Source organism: Arvicola amphibius, chromosome 7, assembly GCF_903992535.2.
Source record: "Arvicola amphibius chromosome 7, mArvAmp1.2, whole genome shotgun sequence".
In the NCBI taxonomy this organism is placed as follows: Eukaryota; Metazoa; Chordata; class Mammalia; order Rodentia; family Cricetidae; genus Arvicola; species Arvicola amphibius.
Genome location: NC_052053.1, coordinates 60,908,268 through 60,928,616, shown reverse-complemented (window position 1 = coordinate 60,928,616; position 20,349 = coordinate 60,908,268). Strand labels below are relative to the sequence as shown.

Genomic DNA, 20,349 nt, shown 5'->3' with positions numbered 1-20,349 from the left:
ATTTTAACTGATTCGTAGAAATGAGGTAGAAATTTTTAAAAGCATTAGTGTTTAATGCTAACTGAATAATGGAATATTTATCTGAAAATAAATATACCACTTCCTTCTTTGCTGGTAAGATGAGGTTAGTTTATGCCTATTGGATGTCACCAGCTCTTACACAACCTTTAACACAGAACCTGTAGAAAGACAATCAGTGCTAATGGTGTCTTTCTCTTTCCCTGTCCTTTCCTCGGGCATCATTTTGGACTGTAAGTCTTGGCCGTTGGCCACCTCCTGCATGGTAAGTACCAGCTTAAACACCCTGCTCTGTCCTGGATTTTCACAGATGCTTCAGATTTTTACCAGCAAGACACTTAAACTCTCTCAAAACGTGATGGGTTTCCTCTCTAAGTGACTTAACTACTGTTTTTGAGCTCAGTACTTAGTCAAGGAGTTTAAATGTCTAAGGAGGGAAAGTGAATTGTTCCCTCTGTAGACTCTGTCTACTTATTCACACCCTGTATCCATTACTGCTAGTGGAACTCAGTGTAGGCCTACTCACAAACTTGATTAGGGCATGCATTGAGGAAAAATTGTGTTATTGGCTTTCTGTCACTAGGACACCCAAGGATTAGTTTAGAGAGAAATGGTTTACTGTGTGTTGGAAGGTTTCAATGCATCATCAGTTAGCTCTGTGGCTTTGTGTCTGCCGAGTGAGCCGGGAACACGTGGTAGAGCCAAACTGCTCATGAAGGCCCAGAAGCCAAAAAGAGCAAAGGGGAGAACGGGTTCCTGCCATCCAGCCGGGAGCATTGCTGCCTGTGCCTGGCCTCCCACCGCACACACCAGCTGTGTACTCTTGCCGTCTGTGGTCCACGGTGCTGCCCAGTGTAAGGCTGGCGCAGCCACAGTGATGACTTTGGGCATGTTTCATCATCCCTATTTCTCCTGCAGGCCAGCTCAGATTGGGGATCATTGTGGGGAGCCATTCAAGAAAGATTTCAAAGAAACATTGAGGGGCTGGAGAGATGGCTCAGAGGTTAAGAGCATTGCCAGCTCTTCCAAAGGTCCTGAGTTCTATTCCCAGTCAACCACATGGTGGCTCACAACCATCTATAATGGGGTCTGGTGCCCTCCTCTGGCCTGCAGGCATACACACAGACAGAATGTTGTATACATAATAAATAAATAAACAAACAAACAAATAAATAAATATTTAAAAAAAAAAGAGAGAAGAAGCATTGAATATTTAAACCTGTCTCTACCGTTTCTCAGAGTCTCCAGATCTGGGAGGTCACACACTGTCACCTGGTGACATTACTTCATTACTGCCTTCTGTTTAAACTGATTGGTACCTGTAAGACCAGGCCAGGTCATAGATTGTAGGCGTGACTCCCCAGACTTCCTGGTTTTGTGGGGAGACTTTGTGCTGATAGGAGTGTCTGCCACAACCTGTGGAGTTGTCTGCTTTCACCGCAGTCCACTGTGGCGTGGTACAGCGAAGGAGGGCCCATCGTGCCCTGAGGAGGATGTCCCCGGGCCCACCCTCGTATCTGGTCTTCAGACTGCCCCAGGATTGACTTTTCCTCTCACCCATTTCTATCCTGAGTCCACTGAGGTCGCTGCCCCTTTCTTGCTGTTTGGAGCAGACGGGCCTGTCTTCACCCCTGTCTTTCTCTGTTGATAGTTTCTGTGACACATACCATTTTCCTTAGCTATGCCTCATTCTGGTGGACTTCCATATGTTCCAGCTTGCTCCTTGGCTGCAGAGGATCCCTACTTCCAGCCTGGTTCCCCAATGGCAAAGTGTATCAGAGGGTATGCAGGCACGTGGTTCTGAAGTAGATTGCCTGTGCTTTGATGTGTTCATTAGCAAACTTCATGTGTGTTCAACTGGATTGTTCAGAGGGTGTTAGTGGAAGGGAACACTTTTTGCTGCAATATCAGAGTAATTTGTGTGTGTGTGTGTGTGTGTGTGTGTGTGTGTGTGTGTGTGTTTAGTGCTGGGGACTGAACCCAGAGCCCCATACATGTGTCGATTCATTCTCTACCACTGACCTGTATTCTTGCCTGGAATAGTTTGGTAGGTGGTGACAACTGTCTTCATTCTTTGTCATTCGTTTTTCTTTGTGCAGTCAGAGCTGAGTGACAGTGGCAAACCCGCTGTAGAGAGTGAGGAGGAGGAGGAGGAAGAAGAAGAGGAAGAAGAGGAGGCTGTACCTAGGCGAGGCAGGTCCACAAGAAGCAGTTTTGGTCTTCGAGTAGCTTTTCAATTCCCCACCAAAAAACTGGCAAAAACACCCAATAAAAGTAGCTCACACTTAGTGGACAGCAGGACTGATTTCAGAAGAGAGAAAAGCTGCAGACAGGTCAAGGAACGGGAAGACTCTGCCTCTGAGTCTGACGATGACTCCAGGACTGAGAGCCAGAATTCGGATGCTCTGCTGAAAAGGGCCATGAATATCAAAGAGAACAAGGCCATGGTAAGCACTCGCAGGGCACTGCACCATAGGCAGCTCTGCTTTGGGAATAGAAAGACTCGACGACCACTTATGGCCGCTCCAAGGATGCTGCCCCCCAGGGGTGAGCATGGTTGAGCAGGCTTGAGTACTAGGTTGGCAGAGGTACTGGAAAGGAGAAGTGAAGAGGAGCTTGCTGTCACTGAGCCCAGGGAGAGCTGCAGTGGGCAGCTGCTTGCTTCTGTCTGGAAGCCACTCCTCCTTCAATGCCTTCTCTGAAGGGTGGAGAAAGGCTGGCGATTAGCAGCCCCTGAGGTGTTCTAATTCACTTACACCTCGGTTACCTTAACCTACATGTATTTGGGGTTCCTCTATGTGGCAACATTGAATGTCATTCTTTTTCTCCTAATTTTACACCAACAGGATTTCAAAGAATTCTGCCAGTTGTAGTTTTTTTTTTTTCTTGCTTTGATTTTTTGTTTGTTTGTTTGTTTGAGACAGGGTTTCTCTATGTAGCTCTGGCTGTCCTGGAACTCACTATGTAGACCAGGCTGACTTCAAACTCACAAAGATCTGCCTGCCTCTGCCTCCTGAGTGCTGGAATTAAAGGTGTGCACCACAACTCAGCTTTTTGATGACTATTTTCATCATTTATTTATTGGTTTGTGTTTTTTGTTTTGTTTTGTTTTTGAGACAGGCTTTTTATGCTTAACAGGCCTGGCTGTCCTGGAACTTGCTTTGTAGACCAGGCTGACTTCAAACTTCCTGAGATCAACTGCCTCTGCCTCCCGAGTGCTGGGGTTAAAGGTGTGCGCCTCCACCGCCTGGCTGCCGTTTGAAAGGCTATCTTTTTAAAAAGCAGAGTTTAATCATACTGTATACATAGGCCTGTGCCTAATAAGAGAACATTGTCCCTTTTGGGGGATTTTGTTTATGTTATTAGAGACAGATTTGCTTGGCTAAATGAACACTCTATCCGTCTGTATCATTTCATTAAGAACTATATTATACATGGTAGTTCTTAATGGTGTCATGTTTCCGTGAATCTAAAACTGAAAATCCTGATTAAAGTCCTCAGGTGGCATATTAGTGTGTGTTGCTTGGCAGTAGGTGTCTGGGGATTGTAGCTGGTCTATGTAAGGAGCCTAGTCACAAACTTCCTGATCCTGTGTCTGCCCCCTCGGGGCGAGGCTTAATAGCAAATGCTACCACTCAAGGCCCAGCAAGTGTTTGGTTGAATTGGGAGCTCTGACAAAGAAGCTGACCCCTTCTCTGGACATGCTGACATCTGAGCCTCAGCAGTCTAAAACGTGCGCCAAGAGCGGGCATGGTGTTGGTTCAGGTGAGCTACGGCGTTATTTTCTTACTCAGGAGGTGAATCTTAAAGTTACTGAGATTTGTGGAGATGCGTGAGAGGTGTTGATTTCAGACCTGTCTCCTTGACTGACATCACATCTCCTTTCTTTCTAACCTTAGCTTGCTCAGTTGTTGGCAGAACTGAACTCGGTGCCAGATTTCTTCCCTGTGCGAACCCCGTCCTCAGCTTCTGTAAGTGGAACTCCTGACTTCTCAGACCGGTTCTGCTCTCTAGGAACTGGTAGCTTTCTGTCTAAGGGGGACCCAGATAACATCTGTCTGTGCCCTTGGTTTCAGAAGAGGCGAACAGCACGACGGGCCTTCTCAGAGGGACAGGTCATACGGCGCATGAACCCAACCCGGAGCGCACGGCCCCCAGAGAAGTTTGCTCTGGAAAACTTCACCTTCTCAGCCGCCAAGCTTACCGAAGAGCTTTCCAGCTTCAGAAGGAGGACAGTCAGTGGGGTATTTAATGTCTGATGAGCAGATGTCCCTTAAGTGCGAGTGTTTCATTATGCCTGTGCTGGCTGCTGTGTTGTCTTGAGTCAGCAGGCCTGCAGCAGCTAAGAACTTGAATTCCACCGTGTTCATCTGCGAGTGTGTGTTGAGGAGACCCTGGGCTGCTGGGCTGCAGATCCTACTGAGAGTCCTTGAGTAACATGAGCGGAGGAGCGGGTGGCTCAGGGGTAGAGCACTGGCCCAGTTGGCTTTGACTGCCAGCTTTGGTTTCGTACTATGGAAGGTGCAAGAGCTCCTCCTTGTTTGTTTGAGGAATGACTCCCCATTTTTATTGTTGTTGTTGTTTTGTTTTGTTTTTTCAAGACAGGGTTTCTCTGTAGCTTTGGAGCCTGTCCTGGAACTAGCTCTTGTAGACCAGGCTGGGCTCGAGTTCACAAAGATCCGCCTGTCTCTGCTTCTTGAGTGCTGGGATTAAAGGTGTGCGCCAGGCTGGGACTGGCCCTTTTGAATGCTGTTGGAAAAGAGGGGGAAACTGAGGAGCTGCCCCATATGTGGGCTTGGCTGTTCCCTTGGTCATGGGCTCATTTCCCTGTTGCCAAGGAACTTGGGTTGGGGCCAGAGCCCACCGAATGACCACACAGACAGAGGAGACATGTTTAGCTTTCAATCTCTAAGCACATTTAAGATGTTCTCGTTTTCAGTGCCTTGATGTGTCTGCCATGTTCTCCTGGATTTTCTTTGCAGGTAAAATGCCAGCAGAATAGACGACGTCACCGCGTGTCTTCTTTTCGCGCAGTGAAAGACATCACTGAAGAAGATTTGGGAAATGTTGCCATAACTGTGCGTGATAAAGTCTACGATAAAGTGCTGGTAAATGTCACCTTCAGAAAGCGCAGGACTGAGTCTTCCTGGGAGGCCATTTATAAACAACATCAGGCCTTCTGTTCATCTGCCATCTTCCTGAAGGCTTGCTCTAAGCTGTGTGGGCAAAGGCAGGCTACCTAGCATAGTGGTCCTGCCTAAGGGAGAGGGTTCCCTGGGGTATGTGCCCTGGCCTAGAAACGCATGTGTATATGTTTTATGTGTTAACTATTGAACATCTGTAGGAGGCAATATGCCCATAGAATAAAGTAGAATTTCTGATTGGTATGAACCAGGTTACTCTTTCCAGATGACCTGCAGGGAAGCCTTACATATTCTGCATCATTTTTCTTTGTTCAGTACTATTTAAAATAGCAGAATGTTGATGGAACTGCCAGCCTTTCAAAGCAAGGCTTTATACTGATGGTTTCTAGGTCTGCAGCAGTAGATTAGAGCCAAGTTCATGCTACCTGGGGCTCTCTGCCACTTAAGTCACCTGGCTCCTCCTGGGGGAGTGCTATCTGGTCAAGTTTTTTTGGGGGGTGTCTCTCCTCTTCCTGATGGTTCCATTCCTTCTGTGCTCCCTGCTTAGCCTCATCTTCCCTAGGCCTGAAGCACTGAAAGTGGAGGTCACCATCATTTGTCCCTAGTAGCAGTCCTGCTAGATGCTGGGCATGGGTGACAATGTCTGAATGCGTGTCACCATGAATCCCACATCCACCTCCGTCGCTTTCCCGTAGGGTAACACCTGCCATCAGTGCCGGCAGAAGACCATTGATACCAAGACAGTGTGTCGGAACCAGGGCTGTGGCGGTGTGCGGGGACAGTTCTGTGGGCCGTGTCTGCGGAATCGCTACGGAGAGGATGTGCGCACAGCGTTGCTGGATCCGGTAGGAGCAGTGTGTGTGTGTTATAAATGTGTTGATGAAGAGACGCAAGCCTGGGGCCCCACAGTGCTCCTCACTTCTCTTTTCCCCGTGCAGCTTAAGACTGTGAGGCAGTTGAAATAACCCTGCTTCCCCCTGGAGAGAGAACGAGGTGGCTGACAGGTTGGGTGGACAGGTCCTGATGACCAAGCCAGGGTTCACTTCAGTAGGTTCCTTCCCTTTAGCACAGTAATTACACTCATTTGTCTTGGCCTGTCCAGGGGGCAAGTCACAGTCAAGTGCATCCTGCTACCTAGAACCGTGCTGAGTGTCTCATTGTCTCATACCTGCTAACATCATTTATTGCTAGTACATTCTGTAACAGAGATTCGTGGCACACCTGCATGAGTGTGCACTGGGTTGCAGAGGCCAGAGGCAACCTCATTTGTTGTTATCAAGAACATCTGCAGAGTCTCACTAGCATAGGGCTCAGCAGTCAGGCTGGCCAGCCAAAGATCCTCTCACCTCTGCCTGCCCAGTGTACACTGCCATACCCGACATGAGCGTGTGGGTTCTGGAGATTGCACTCTGCCCTCCCACCAACTGAGCTCTTCTCCGCAGCCCCATTTTACCTTTGGAGTTGGGTGTTTGTTCTGTCATTTCCACACTGTCAAGGCTTCTAAGTGCTGCCTTGAACCTGGGCATTGCCACTCTGAGGTCCATTCCGCCATCTCACTTTATGACCTCTTCTGCCGCATCATGGATATGTGTGCTGTCCCCAGTTTCTAGATGTACTGCTTTGATTAAGTGATTTAGCATAAGGTGACATATACATCAGGAGAGCTAGAATTCTCACCATGATCTTGTGTCAAACCTGTACTAAAAATCACAGCCAGTGTGTGACCTGTGAATCACATAGGACCCGAACATAAAAGCCAACTTAGTTTTTTTAATAGCTCCCTGTCAGTGGTATAGGGTCGAGTTTAGAACAAATGTCTCCTTGTTTCTCTGACATGGGGAGGTCATTCTTGCTGGGTCCCTGTGCAGCCTCTCCTACACTCTGACTGAAAGATACCATGTATTAGTGGCTGGAGGAGAGGCTTGACTCAGGTCTCCTGGGCAGAATGTGAACCTCTCTTCTGCTTCAGGAGTGGACGTGTCCTCCCTGCCGTGGGATCTGCAATTGTAGTTACTGCCGGAGACGAGATGGCCGCTGTGCCACTGGGATTCTCATTCATCTCGCCAAGTTTTACGGCTATAATAACGTCAAGGAGTACCTGGAGAGGTGAGTCTCCAGTAACGGAAGGTGTGTGGGGACCCCGGGAGGCCCTGGTTTTCCTCTCCGCTAATTTGTAGAAATCACCTTGAGTTCCACCCCTTTGTGCAGGAGAGGCTCAGATCTAGAGAATTCCTCTGTTGATATAAAGTACTCAAGTCCACAGTGGCTCAAACCATTTCCATTCGTGGTAGAAAACTAATGGCATGAGAACTCTCTGTGGAATAACATAGTCTCCACGGCCTGAAGGGCAGGGTGTTGTGAGGACGGTGTGCGCTGGGAAGTGAGGAAGGCAGCTGAGACACGCTTGGCATTCTGTGCTCAGGGCATGTGGAAGAGCCACGCCTCAGTGCACATCTGGGTGCTCAGGGACCACCGGAGCTGGAATGCTGCTTCCTGCTTGCTCCTGGCCAGCTCCTTATGGACGCTTCTCCTTCTTTCGCTCAGCTTACAGAAGCAGCTGTAGAAGGCGAATGAGAGGAGAAGGAACTCTGGACTGCACAGAGTCCCGCTGGAGATATGTGCCGTTTGTGCCTGGCCTTAGAGCTGTTTCCTACAATTTACTGTTTCTGATACTATGTTTTAAAAAAATGTTTATATGCTTAAAAAGATTTCTCAGGAAAACAGTAAAGCAGAGAAATCTGTATACATATCTGCACAGACCTGTACTAGAACTATCTGCTGAAGATTTAAAAGCACAATTTAAATGGGGCAGAGTTAAGGCTCAGGTAAGTCACGAAGAAGATGCTCTGGCCTTTGATGTTCAGCTCTCCAAGTCACTCCGGCTACTCCTCTTATGAAGGCTGTTGCCGCTGGAGTGACCATAGCTCAAACCTAATAGTTCATCCTGCTGTAGATACTGAATTCTGGGTCATTAGAAATTTATATTGAAGAATGTTCCTCTAAACTATCAAGTGCAATTAACCACACACTGTGAGTAAGGTGTCCATTTTATTAAAAGACAACAAAACGGACCAAGTTATAGACACTGGAGGCCTCAGGATGCTTGCCTCTTCCTTCAGGACCTGCCTGGAGCCTGCTGCTTCTATGTTTTTACATTTTTTAGAGATTTTGCTTTTTATAGAACCCTTACTGCATTGTTTTTGAGACTTCGGGAACCATAAGAGATAAGCCATGGTGTTTTGTATGGGTGTGGTGGAGGAAGCTAAAATCAACAAGTATATACCCAAATAGATGTTTAGTGTTTTGTGTTTGTGTGTGTGTGTGTGTGTGTGTGTGTGTGTAATACTACTCTCTCCCTCAGAGAACAATGCTCTAACAGAAAGAATGCACGCCCCTGTGACTAAGACATGTCGCTGTGTTCTGGCGAGAGCGGGGAGGTGGCGGTCACAGTGCCAAGGCTGTCTGTGCTTCTAGCAGCAGGGCCACGCCTGCCAGCACCCACTTAGCCAGCTTCTCTCTGCTTTTTAGCCTGAAAGTCCATACATAGGTGAGGCCTCTTGCTTTGGTTTTGTAAACGGGGCACTCATAGGTGTACTTAGTTTCCTGTCTGTCCACGGTTATGGCTTTGGCAAAGATGACAGGCATTGTGGATGTTAACTCCTTAAGGCGGGCATCAACGAGGACTCCTGACTGCGTGTCCCATCTGGCACCTGTAGCAGAAACAGCAGCTGTGTAACTGGCATGTTGGTACCAATGCTCTAATGGTTTGACGCAATAAACCTACTTTTATCACCTTGTCACCTATCGGTAACATCATTATATAGCTGAGATGTTTAATGGTTAGCGATTTTATCAGATCGAATTTTGTACGGATCCAACCCTTTACAGTAAACTAGAAAGTATGAGAAACACAATTTTGTAACCTTCTTTACCACTGCACTAAACTAATTTGAAAGTTCAGGACACTCACTGCCTACCCTTGAAATATCTGGACTGTGTCGTTGGCTTCCCTGTGTGTGTGCTCCTGCAGATGTGCCCCGCAGCATGAATGCACAGATACACACACAGCATCAGGGGCTTGGTGACATGGCTCTGTGGGGAAGGTAAGGTGTTGGCCACCTGAGTTTGATCCCAAAACCCATGGAGAAAGCCAGGTATGGAAATACACATCTGTGATGCCAGCATTCCTACGTCAGATATGGGAGGTGGAGAAGAATCAGTCCTGCAGGCTAGTTCTACTGAAGTGCCTAGCGTGGAGGAGACAGCACCAAAGACCTTGCCGCAAAACAAGGTGGAGAGACCGAACTCCTGAAAGTCAATAAAAGCTTAAAAGCAGAGGGTAGATTTTGAATTGATGGTAGTGAAAAAGCAAAATACTGTGAATTACATGCAGGACATAAGTTCCTGAAGTTGTCACTCTAAGTGCCGCAGAGTTTGGCTTATGTTAGACACAGTCTCAGATATTTAAATTGAAGGAAAGAAGAGGAAGTAATTATCAACACAAGGTTATCTGAGTAGCCGCTGAAGGAGAGGGACAGCTCCACAGGTCGCTCAGTGGACTCACCTTCCAGGTGGAGCCCGTGAAGATATGCGCCTTCTCTGGGTGGGTGGCTGTAATCTTCCTTAGTTTTTTTGGTAACATCAATTGTTAAGCACATTCTGTCCAGCGGCCACTCATTTTTCCGAGCCATGGTCTGCATGATTGCTTTGGGAAGAAAAAGAAGAAGGTAAAAAACCTGTTTCTGGGCTCCCAAGAGCCAGCCGTACCCCCATGTACTCTAATACTGCAGATTAGAGCGAGGCTGGGCAAACAGGCTTGCAGACTAGAGTGTGCCCGAGCAACAGCTGCCACCTGCTCCTGTGTTGCCTCTGTCTTCAGCGTGGCAGTGGGGAAGGGACAGGCCACTGCAGCTGTGCCCGGGGCTCTCCTTCCTAACTAGAACTTTCTCTAGTTGCTACTCCTGCTCTGTGATGCCTCCAGCCATACCTGTTAGGAAGGACTGAGGGTTGAAGAAGCCAGACAGCCACACAACGGCTGGGAGGGTGAGGTCTTGTGTCCAAGTATCGAGTTCTCGGCATCGCAGGAGGAGGTCATTAAACCTGGTCAGTGGAAGGTAGGAAGAAATGAACTTGTTTTCTAGTAAAGTAGATTTCTTCCAGGAACTTGAGAGGCCGTGGAGCACAAGGGGCAAATAGGGGGAAAGCCTTCTTAGATAATTCACAAGGTGATGACCCTGCACATGCCTGGTTTCTTCCTGTTGAGAGTTTATACCTGCAGCTCGTTCCTGTCACCATTAGGAGTAGGAAACACTGGGCCACATGAACACTGGCTCTTCACCCAGCTACCAGATCCTCTAGAGATACATAATGAAGGTACAAAAGCCATTGGAACAGAGTTGGCAAATACCACCATTCTATAGGATGCAGTAGAAATGCAGCGGTGTGTGTGTGTGTGTCTGTCCATTACTGTCACAATTACAGAGTTGCCAAGGAAGAGTAGGAACATGGACACACACACACACACCCTAGAGGAAAAAGCTTTGGAAATATTAGGGTAAAAACAGTGAAAAACAATGTTAAGATTAAATAGCATGGTGGGAGGACCCTGGAGAGATGGCTCAGCAGTTAAAAGCACTAGCTCCTCTTTCAGAGGACCTGAGTTCAGTTCCTATCATCCACATGACATTCATAGCCTTGTCTTAACTTCAGTTTCAAGGAGGATCTGATACCCTCTTAGCTTATGTAGGGGGAAAATACCAAACAAGATGGGAAGAAAAGCAGTTTTGATAAACAGTGATCAAGAAAGCAACAGATCAATCTAGGAGGCTCGCGGTCTGAGGTGGGTTGAGGTCTCCGGAAAGTGTTGATTTTAGGTTGTGTTTGAGAGCTAGTATGTGTCACACTGTAAAGGGTCCTTTCTAAACAGAAGTGGTGTGGGGCTAAGTGCACCACGAAGAAAACTCAACCGACAGAGTTAGAAAAGGTTAGGAACAAGCTAGTAAAAACCTACAGAAGCTAGCAAGTGCAAAGTAAGCTGGTGACAAAAGCCGCAAGTTGTCATTAATCCTAAGACACAACTCAACGCAAACCCTCCATCTCAGTACACAGAGGCAGCCCTTACATATTTATAGTGTTAAAACTGCTGAGGCACACTGTCTCTTGGGCAGTGGTTTTCCTCTGGAAGCCACGTAACTGTCCGTCCCCTTGTTCATCTGTGTTTATCAACTTGGTACAACCTAGAGTCATCTGGGGAGAGGGCAACTCCGATGACCACTCACCCAGCACAGACTGGCTGGTTGGCTGAGGGAAAGAATAAGCTGGTAAGCAGTGTTCCTCCTTGGTCTCTGCTCAGTTCCTACCTCTCGGTTTCTGCTTGGGCAGCGATAGGTAGACTCATTGGGAACCCTGAGCTGATGTGAACACTTTCTTCCCAAAGTTTAATCACTGCAGCAGCAAGCAAACCAGAGCAGGACCCCCACAGTGCTAGGCAAGTGGGTGGCTAGAGTAATAGTGTGAATTGTCAACAGGATCTGAGGTCACCCAGGAGATGAGCCCACAGGCGCACCTGTGAGTTCAGCCTCCGGGAATGCCTGTTAGGGGGATTATCTTTAGTAGGGATAGCAGATAGGGAAAGCCTACTGTAAATGTGGGTGGCCTTGTTCCCTAGGACAGTGAGAGAGTGTGAGCTGAGCCCTGGCAGTTCTTGCTCTGCCCCTTGACTTGCTTGTTAGTAACTATCTCAAGTCCCTGTCACTGAGGCTTCCTTCGAATGGAACCGTGAGCCAAACCAAACCAGCTCTCCCCTCTCGCCCTGCTTTGGTCAGCCTAGGTGTTCTATCACAATGGGAAAAGGAGCCAGGATGGGCAGGATCCCAACATGCTGTCATTTAGAATTCTGACGACACCTTCCAGATTGTCCTGTATTTTTTTTCCTGGCTCAGAACCAAAGAACTTCACTCCGAAAAAGGAATAGATAAGAGTCCTGTGATGCTTTCTGAACGGTCTACCAAGACCATAGAGCATTTGGGGATAAAGCATCAGCCCTCATCAGCACCGGTCTCTGCCCTAGCTGTTGTGACCCCTGCAGTGGTGCCCGTGACAACAGCCTAGTTTCTCTGCACTGCCTTGCATGCTGTACAGTCCTCTGACTGCATTGGAAGTTACTGGTTTAGAAAACAACAGAGTAGAAGCCAACAGGTACACTCAGGTAGCTTCTTACCTGAGTGAGAGAATTTCAGTCTTGGTCTGGTCTAACTGAATTGACTTTTGAAGCAAAATACTGGAGAACCTCAAGTGAAATTAGTAGCGTTTCCTTGGTGCTAGCAGTGGAGCAAAGGTTCACACTGGAATAGTGGAGAATGCTGACCCTGTGCTCATGTCTATAGTTGACAACGGCAGTAGAGATGGCCACTTACCACTGGGCGAGACCGTAAGTAGATGGATAAGCCAGTTTGTTCCAAGTGTCTGGAACCCGGTCATAACTCAGGGCAGACAGCTGGGCTTCCACATCAGGAGATAACGTCAGCTCTCCCTTGCACAGAGAGGAAAGGCCACCATGAGTGCCCTCCAGTGTGATGAAGCCCCGTCTTGTCCCACTTGTAAACTTACCTTCAAACTAAGGTCTAACCGTTGAAGTGAAACACGGATTTCCTGGATGAGAACATTCATCCTCTCGCACTCTTGAAAGCAAACGAGAGCATATGGGCTTCGATCTGGGTTATTTTGTGTTATCTCTGCCATGTTGAACTCTTCTGGAAGTCTCTCCAGAATGTCATCCAAGATGTTCTTAACCTGAAATCATTATAACACACATGCAAAGACTTTCATTTTTGCTCATGGTGACTGGTGGTTTGAATGAAAATGGCCCCGCAGGCTCGTGGAGTATGGCATTATTAGGGAGTATGGCCTTGTTGGAGGAAGAGTGTCACTGGGGGTGGGCTTTGGGGCTCCTGAGGGCTCAAGCCAGGCCCAGTGTCATTGTTCCTGCTGCCTGCCTTCCAGACGTAAAGCTCTGGGTTCTTTGCCTGCACCGTGCTCTCAGCTATGATGGTAATGGACTAAACCTCTGACACTGTAAGCCAGCCTCAATTAAATGTCTTCCTTTCTAAGAGTTGGTGTGGTCATGGTGTCTCTTGGCAGCAATAGCAACCCTAAGACAGTGACTATCATACTTTTTGAAGTCTCAGAGTAGACAATGCAGCTTTCAAAGGTGTCTACAACTTCTGGTCAGTTTGTAGTTTCCAGAGCTGCTGCGTCAGTACTGGTCACCTCCCTCCTAGATTCCACAATGGTCATCTTGTTCACTGGTAGCCTCGAGGAGCATCAGGTGCATATGTGGCATTTGTGTGCAGAGATGAGAGACAATCAAACGTGGAAACTCATTTGCAAAGTGGCACAGATTTCAGGGCCCTGTGAACACGAGCTGGTGTTACAGCTTCCTGACTAGCAAATCCAAAAATCCTGAGCCATTTAGATCAACCAAGAAGAGAGAGGAAAGAAGATCAAGGCTTCAGTCATTTGTTCTCCCGAGGAAGTGAAAGGATTTCCTGAGAGATGATATGAGTAGGCACACAGCAGTCAGATGTCTATCAAAGGAGCTCCACTGAGCTCGGGAAACCAGTCACTACCTGGAAGCATGCCTACAATTCTAGTACTCTGGAGCTTGAGACAGAAGGATCATGAGTTCAAGTCCTGCCTGAGTTATGTGGTGAGACCCTGCTTCCACGTGCAGCAGGAAGGGAGAGTGGTGCTGGGCCTGACTTGAGCACTTGCTCCCTCAGAGCCCATCCCCAGTGACACACTTCTAACATCTGAAAATAGAAACTAAAAACCTTTAGCCTCAAGCATCTTTCCCACTTCCCTTCATTTCTCAGGTGATGCTCGCTGGTCCTGACATTGTGCTTAGGGATTGCTGAAGGAATTCTCTTCTCAGGTTCTGAAATCTTAACTCAGTTAGGGAAAGAGCAGGCAGTATGGCCAGCGGGAAAGCTGGACGGCAAGACAGCTTAGAATTTACCAGGTTTTGTTTCCTTCCCTGGCCCTCTCTGCCTGTTGGGTCTTGACACTTTACCTCAGCTAATTTCCAAAATCGATCCTAATGTCCCTCCAAGCTCTTGATTAAACGGCGCATGGAAAAGTATTTTCTACACTGTCCAGTACCCAATGCCAGCCAGGCCTTGGCTTCCAGTGGCGGCCCGGCTGGTGCCAAGGCAGCCCAGCTCACATGTACTGCATTCTGGTTTCATGACTGGCTTTCTGGAAACAGAAAAGCCTGGCTGGGATCTATCATCCACCGCTGCCTCTGAACGCTGTGCTTCTTCCCACAGGCAGGGTGTTCATCCTGCTAAGGATGCAGCATTCTTCCCAGAAACAGTGTTTATACATAGGACACAGCAACACAACTGTGTTCAAATGATGAGTGGTCAATGAATGACCTGATTTCAAGAAACAATGTGGACATTTTCTGGGATTTCACTATAATTCTAGTTGGTTGTTGACAAATGTTTTTTGAACAATCTGAATCTTTGGCAGTCAAACCTTGATTAACAGTTGGAAAAGAATGCAGACAACTTTGTTTGGGGTGAAGTAGTCGAGTGCAGTGGGGGCTGGAGTTGTGGCCTCGCAGACAAGAGTATTTGCTACACAGAGATAGGGACCCAAGTTTGGGTCTCTGCACCACATAAAAAGCTGGGCATTGTGCTCACAGCCCCAGAACTGGGAGGCAGAGACAAGAGAACCACTGGGATTTTCTGGTTTCCACACACCCCAAAGTGTGACCTGGTCTGCTCATGTACCCCGCCCCCACAGTGAAGGCCAGCCACAGATTTGGAGATGTCTGTAATTCATACATCTGATGAAGAATGCCTATGTAGAATAAAGAGTTTGCACAAGTCTGTAAGAAAAAGATGCTATCTCTGCCCCAGCAGCTGCAGCTGACCAGGGCAGCACAGCAGAGCTACCCTGTTAGTGGAGGTGTGCTGAGCCAGCCCACACCTCCAAGTTTTAAGTGCTGGAGAGATGTCCCCACTACTTGTCTGTCATGTGGCCGTATGGGAGGGTGAGAGATGACTGCCCCTACTCGTTTCCCCTTACCGCCTGCGACAGACAAGAGAGCTGATCCTTCCCCTTACCAGCTGCAGCACTCAGGAAACGCCTGCCCCCTCCTAGGCAGCACAGCAGAGCTGCCTGGTGGTAGGAGGTGAGGGTGACCCAGCCCTGAAGCGAACAAGGGAGAGCCGTCCCCATTACTCATCTGAGATGTTGCGGTAGGTGGAGGAGAGATGCCCTCCCCCCACCTCCCTTCAACACCTGAGACTAGTGAGAGCTGCTGGGGTCCTAAGATCAGGAGGGCTGTCCCTGTCCTTCACCAGCTGCAGCACTGGGAAGAGTGACCCCTGCACCTCACCTGGGCAACACAATACAGCTGTCCCCATGGAGATAGGTGAGAGAGAGCCGACCCTGAGGGCAGGAAAGCAGGAGAACTGGGCCCACCCCTCACTCATTGCTGCAAGAGGTGACTTAGCTGGGGCAATGCAGGAGAGCACACCCTGGGGGTGAGGATGGAGGACTCAGGTGGGAGGCAGACGAACCCTGCAGCTGCCCAGGCCCAGAACCGTGGTTGCCGCTTGGCCTGCCCCAACGTCCACCCCATCTGATCTGCTGGAACATATGAAGGGACCTGACCCACAGTCCTACAGCTGCAGGGTCTCTACAATAGAGAGCAACAACAGATTCCCAGGAAGAGTCCTAGTGAGGGCCCAGCATCAATAGGGTAGGAGAAGCCAGAGGCCTCCAACCAGACCAGTGAATTTACAATGAGCACTTGCAAGGAAGGCTGCGTGGACAAAGGGGTTTGCTTCATGACTCACTGTGTCACACTGCAGCTTCCATGATGAGATTTTTAATTTTTTTCCCTCCCCCTCAATTTTTCTTTTTATTTTGGGAGCAGATGCAAAGGGATGGGGAAGTGAATGGGTCAAGGCGATGTGAAAGAAACAGAATAAATAAAAGTAATTATAAAAGATGAAGGTGGAGCAAGTAAAAATTACTTCATATATGTAAATCCAATGTCTATCTGCAAGAGGCCTGTAACTCAGCCAAGGAATGCAAAATTAAGACACCCCAAAAAGCCAGTTATTCCTAGCAGACCCTGAAGGAAGCAGAGTACCTGGAGACCTGATAAGCTGCCAGTGGGGGTAACTGTCGGAAACACTTGGAACCGAGTGGCCAAACATTGTCCCCATCTGTGATCCCACAGTCCCATTTCTGAGTGCTGTGGGAGTCAACGTTTGAAAGGATTATGTGAGGATAGTCACGGCTGTGATCGCCATAACAAAGACACCAAACCAAAGGCCACTAAGACACCCCCCACAATGGAGTAAATATTGTATATTCCTATGATATAGAATACAAGAAAGAGCCAGTGACCACTGAACAAACAGGAAATCTCACAGATTTACTGTGACGTCATAGGAGCCTGGCAATAAGTATCATAGAAGTCCGTGTATTTGAAGTTCAAAACTAGTCAATATGTAAAGAGGGAGGTTGGGATATTGATTATCTCCGGGGAGCAGGAAGGAGTATGAGTATCCTGGGCAGTTGAAAAGTCCTATACCTCGATCTTGGTGGTAGTTATCTGACTGTTTGTATAGGGAAGCTTAACAGACTAACACCTAAGATTAGCTAGCACACTTCACTTTACAGACTAAAACAAGAAAGACCTTACCTTGTCATCTGTAGACTGCCCCAGTTCCTCACTGCTGACTGCATGCCTGGGTTGCATCTCCAGTAGAGTTCTGAAGAGTGTGTTGGAAGTCACTGTCAAGAACTCTATTTCAGCATTGGCGTGAAGCCCATACAGTGCTGGGCTTTCCGGAGGCAACTTGTCCTCTATGTACTGTTGATAACCGGAATAATCTAGGTAGGGCGGGGCCACAAATCCTGGTGCCAGCATGAGTTCATCTTCAATCTTCAACCATAAAGAAATGCCAGTTAACCCAAAGTTAGGAAGGAATCATCTTCACTTCCTGAACACAGAACCTTAGGAAAAAGTTCCACTGTGATGCTTGGTGTTACCAGACTCCAAAATGCCTCATGGTCCGAACTATGCTTATGTTGACATTAGGCTGACTACTGTGCACAGTTCCAGGAAATACAAAAATGTGCCCCTGATTTGCAATGAGCTCAGGGCAGTGTGACACACATATGAATAAGTAAATATGGATTAACCATCACTGCCTATTAGTCAGTGCTTCAACTTCCTGATTCTCAAACATCCCTATTTCCCAGAGAAGAAATCAAGATGTCTGGTCATTCATTTGTGAAAATAGATGTTTTGAATATAAAATTGATTCAGAACTCATTTTAGTAATGCTAGTATATACTTCCCCACTATTATGATATAAAATGATCCCCCATGCTCATGTATTAAAGGCTTGGTCTTCAGTTGGTGGTACCATTTTAAACAGTTCTGGAGACTCTAGGATGGGTGGCTTAATTGGAGGAAGGAGGTCACTGCAAGTGTTTAAGAGTGTGTGAGTGTGTCCCTAGCTCCTTTCCTTTCTGCTTGCTGTGACGGGAAGACTTTCCTTTGGCACACCTTCCTTCCAGTGGAATAAGTTCCCCATGGGCATAAGCATCCCAAACTCTAAGTCTCACTTCCTCCCTTATGCTATTTGTCACAGCAGTGAAAACCAACATACCCAGTGTGACATACTCTGCACGGTGTAGTGCAAATCATTCTATACATAGGAACTTTACAAACACAAGGTCGGGATGACTTCCATTTTATAGGTCATATGATGTGGGAGGGTCTTCTGTTTTAATAAAGAAACTGCCTTGGCCAGCCCTTAGGTGGGTGGAGTAGACAGAACAGGTAGAAGGAAGTGAGGTAGATGGCTCAGTCAGATGCCACACCTCTCCTAAATTAATAGATGCCATGACTCTCCTCTCTGAGAGAGATGCGATGAAGCCAGCCACCAGGTCAGACGTGCTGAATCTTTCCTGGTAAGACACCATTCGTGGTGTTACGAAGATTATTAGATATGGGTTAGTCAAGATGTGAGTAAGAGTCTGAAAATAATGGGCCAGGCAATATTTAAAAGAATACAGTTTGTGTGTTGTTATTTTGGGATTTAAGCTAGCCGTGCAGGAGCCGGGTGGCCGAAAAGCAGGCCTGCCCGCAGACCCTCACAACAGAATGGTGCCCACGTGGATAACTGAATCCACAGAAAGCTTGAGAAAGCTCAGGAAAGAATAGAGTAAAGCATGTTTTCTTGATAGCAGCAATTTCTCGGGACTACTCTGCTTGCTAGAGACTAGCAAGCTCTCTCATCTAAGAGAGGCTTCCTAACTCAGCTTTAGCTGCAAAACCCTGCAGCTCTTTTAAGAGGTCCTGCTACGAAACACTTAAATGGTGTTGATGAAAAGCTGAACGTGTGTTTTTCGGTTTTCAGCCGTAGCAGGAAAAAAGCTGTGCCGTTTTAAAATGCTGGCTTTCTGGGCTGTCCTGCCAGGGCAAACTCTGACTCTTTCAAGCAGGCGGTCCTGACTATGGAGCTTTTGATTGTTGTTTAACACTGTTGCAGCTTGCTTGCTGGCAGGGACCTTGAAACGCTGTAGAGCTGTGGCAATGAACGTGGCTCTGTCCAGTATCTCAGCCACAAGGCTGAAATCGCAGGAAGCTAAGGAATGAGCTGGATCTAGCTGCCAAAGTCATGACTCTAGTCCTACCAATATTGGTAAATTAAAGACTGGTGTGGTCAGAAAAAGAGAAATATACAGTAAAGAAAGATTCAAAGACAAAGAAAACCTCTGAATGGTTTACAGTGTGTTAAAATTATATGCAGGCTAAAGGTTAAAGTTCTTAAAAAACAAACAAAGAAAAAAGAAAGAGAGAAGTTTGTTGTGGTGTACACACCTTTAATCCCAACACTTGGGAGACAGAGATTGACCTCTGTGACTTCAAGGTGTGGTAGCACACGCCTTTAATCCCAATGCCTGGGAGGCAGAGACAGACAGATTTCTGAGAGTTCAAGGACAGCCTGGTCTACAGAGTTATTCCAGGACAAAGATATACAGAGAACCTGTCTCAAGAAAATAAATAAATAAAAGTAAAAATAAATGAAATAGTAGAGGTAAAAATAAAGCCGCACAAAGATGGAAAATACACAGAGAATCTTGATACTGTATGCTATTATGCTCTCTTTGAATTGTTTGAATGCCGAGGAAGAAGCAACAGCTGCTAAAAGATATTTGTTTACAAATGCTGCTGAAATAATCTAAGATAGATATTTTGAAAATACCTTGACTTCAGAATTTGGATCTAAGGATATGATACTTTGGAAAAGAGATTCTTCTTTTGTTTTTACAGAAAATGAGATCCTATGGATTGCATCTATCCCAGTATGGTATGATAGACCACGCCCTCCTGAAAGGTTGCTGTGAACACCTTCAGAAAATTACTTCACCCAACTGATGACTGAGATGAACCTGGCACACAGGTTATACCATGAAAGATCTGATTAACAGCGTCCCCATTCAGCAGGAAGCAGTTTGGAGAGAAATAACTGCGCCCATGTTCCCAAATATTGTTTATAAATGTTCTTTTACATTTAAAGGGGGATATGATATAGATATGAATAATTTGCATTGATATGGATTTTGCTTCAGTGATTTAAATTTAAGGTCAATTTTGTTATATGTATATGTATTTCTGATACTGATTAAGGTATTATGATTGTGTAGTTCATTTTAAAAATGTAATGTATAATTAAGAAATATAGGTTGTTAATGGATAATCATCGATAATAGTAAAGCTTATAGTCATGTTAGATTTTCTAGATATATAGAGATATATTTCAGTTAGATAGACATTCTTAATATCTTTCAAAGACTACAGAATATGGCATTTAAATGTTTTAATAACGTAGGGTTTTTCATGACTATGAGACATGTCTGCTCCTGGCAGCACCAGCTATTTCAAGAGGAAGATGGGCATCGAAGAGGCTCCTTAAGGACTTTGATAGCCATTTGGGCAAGAAATTGCTCTTGCCTGGAATGATGCATAGACTGGACATAAAAAACCTGCAGAGAGAGGACTCCTGAACTTGCCTAAATGTGAGATGATTCTTTGGAGTTCCTGATTCATATGAAAGAGTCTGCGAGACATTCTACAGGACACGGCAGA

General features: G+C 46.8%; 2 protein-coding genes across 5 annotated transcripts in view; one reads left to right on the top strand and one right to left on the bottom strand.

The window, feature by feature from the left end:
* Cdca7l (cell division cycle associated 7 like) overlaps positions 1-8,962 on the top strand; it is a 39,555-nt gene extending 30,593 nt beyond the window's left edge. For 3 of the 4 annotated variants that reach the window (XM_038336395.1, XM_038336398.1, XM_038336394.1), the window contains exons 4-10: positions 2,118-2,465; positions 3,918-3,989; positions 4,095-4,262; positions 5,001-5,126; positions 5,858-6,007; positions 7,132-7,268; positions 7,707-8,962. In XM_038336395.1, coding sequence (XP_038192323.1) covers positions 2,118-2,465; positions 3,918-3,989; positions 4,095-4,262; positions 5,001-5,126; positions 5,858-6,007; positions 7,132-7,268; positions 7,707-7,725 — 1,020 coding nt within the window. In that variant the 3' untranslated portion in view covers positions 7,726-8,962. The remainder of the gene's footprint in view (positions 1-2,117; positions 2,466-3,917; positions 3,990-4,094; positions 4,263-5,000; positions 5,127-5,857; positions 6,008-7,131; positions 7,269-7,706) is intronic. The other variant, XM_038336396.1, reaches the window with a different exon arrangement.
* Positions 8,261-20,349, bottom strand: part of Dnah11 (dynein axonemal heavy chain 11) — a 317,751-nt gene continuing 305,662 nt past the window's right edge. Inside the window, exons 78-83 of the mRNA XM_038336393.1 lie at positions 16,888-17,130; positions 12,771-12,953; positions 12,578-12,693; positions 10,150-10,262; positions 9,727-9,867; positions 8,261-8,872 (exon numbers count right to left, since the gene is read on the bottom strand). Coding sequence (XP_038192321.1) covers positions 8,607-8,872; positions 9,727-9,867; positions 10,150-10,262; positions 12,578-12,693; positions 12,771-12,953; positions 16,888-17,130 — 1,062 coding nt within the window. The 3' untranslated portion in view covers positions 8,261-8,606. The remainder of the gene's footprint in view (positions 8,873-9,726; positions 9,868-10,149; positions 10,263-12,577; positions 12,694-12,770; positions 12,954-16,887; positions 17,131-20,349) is intronic.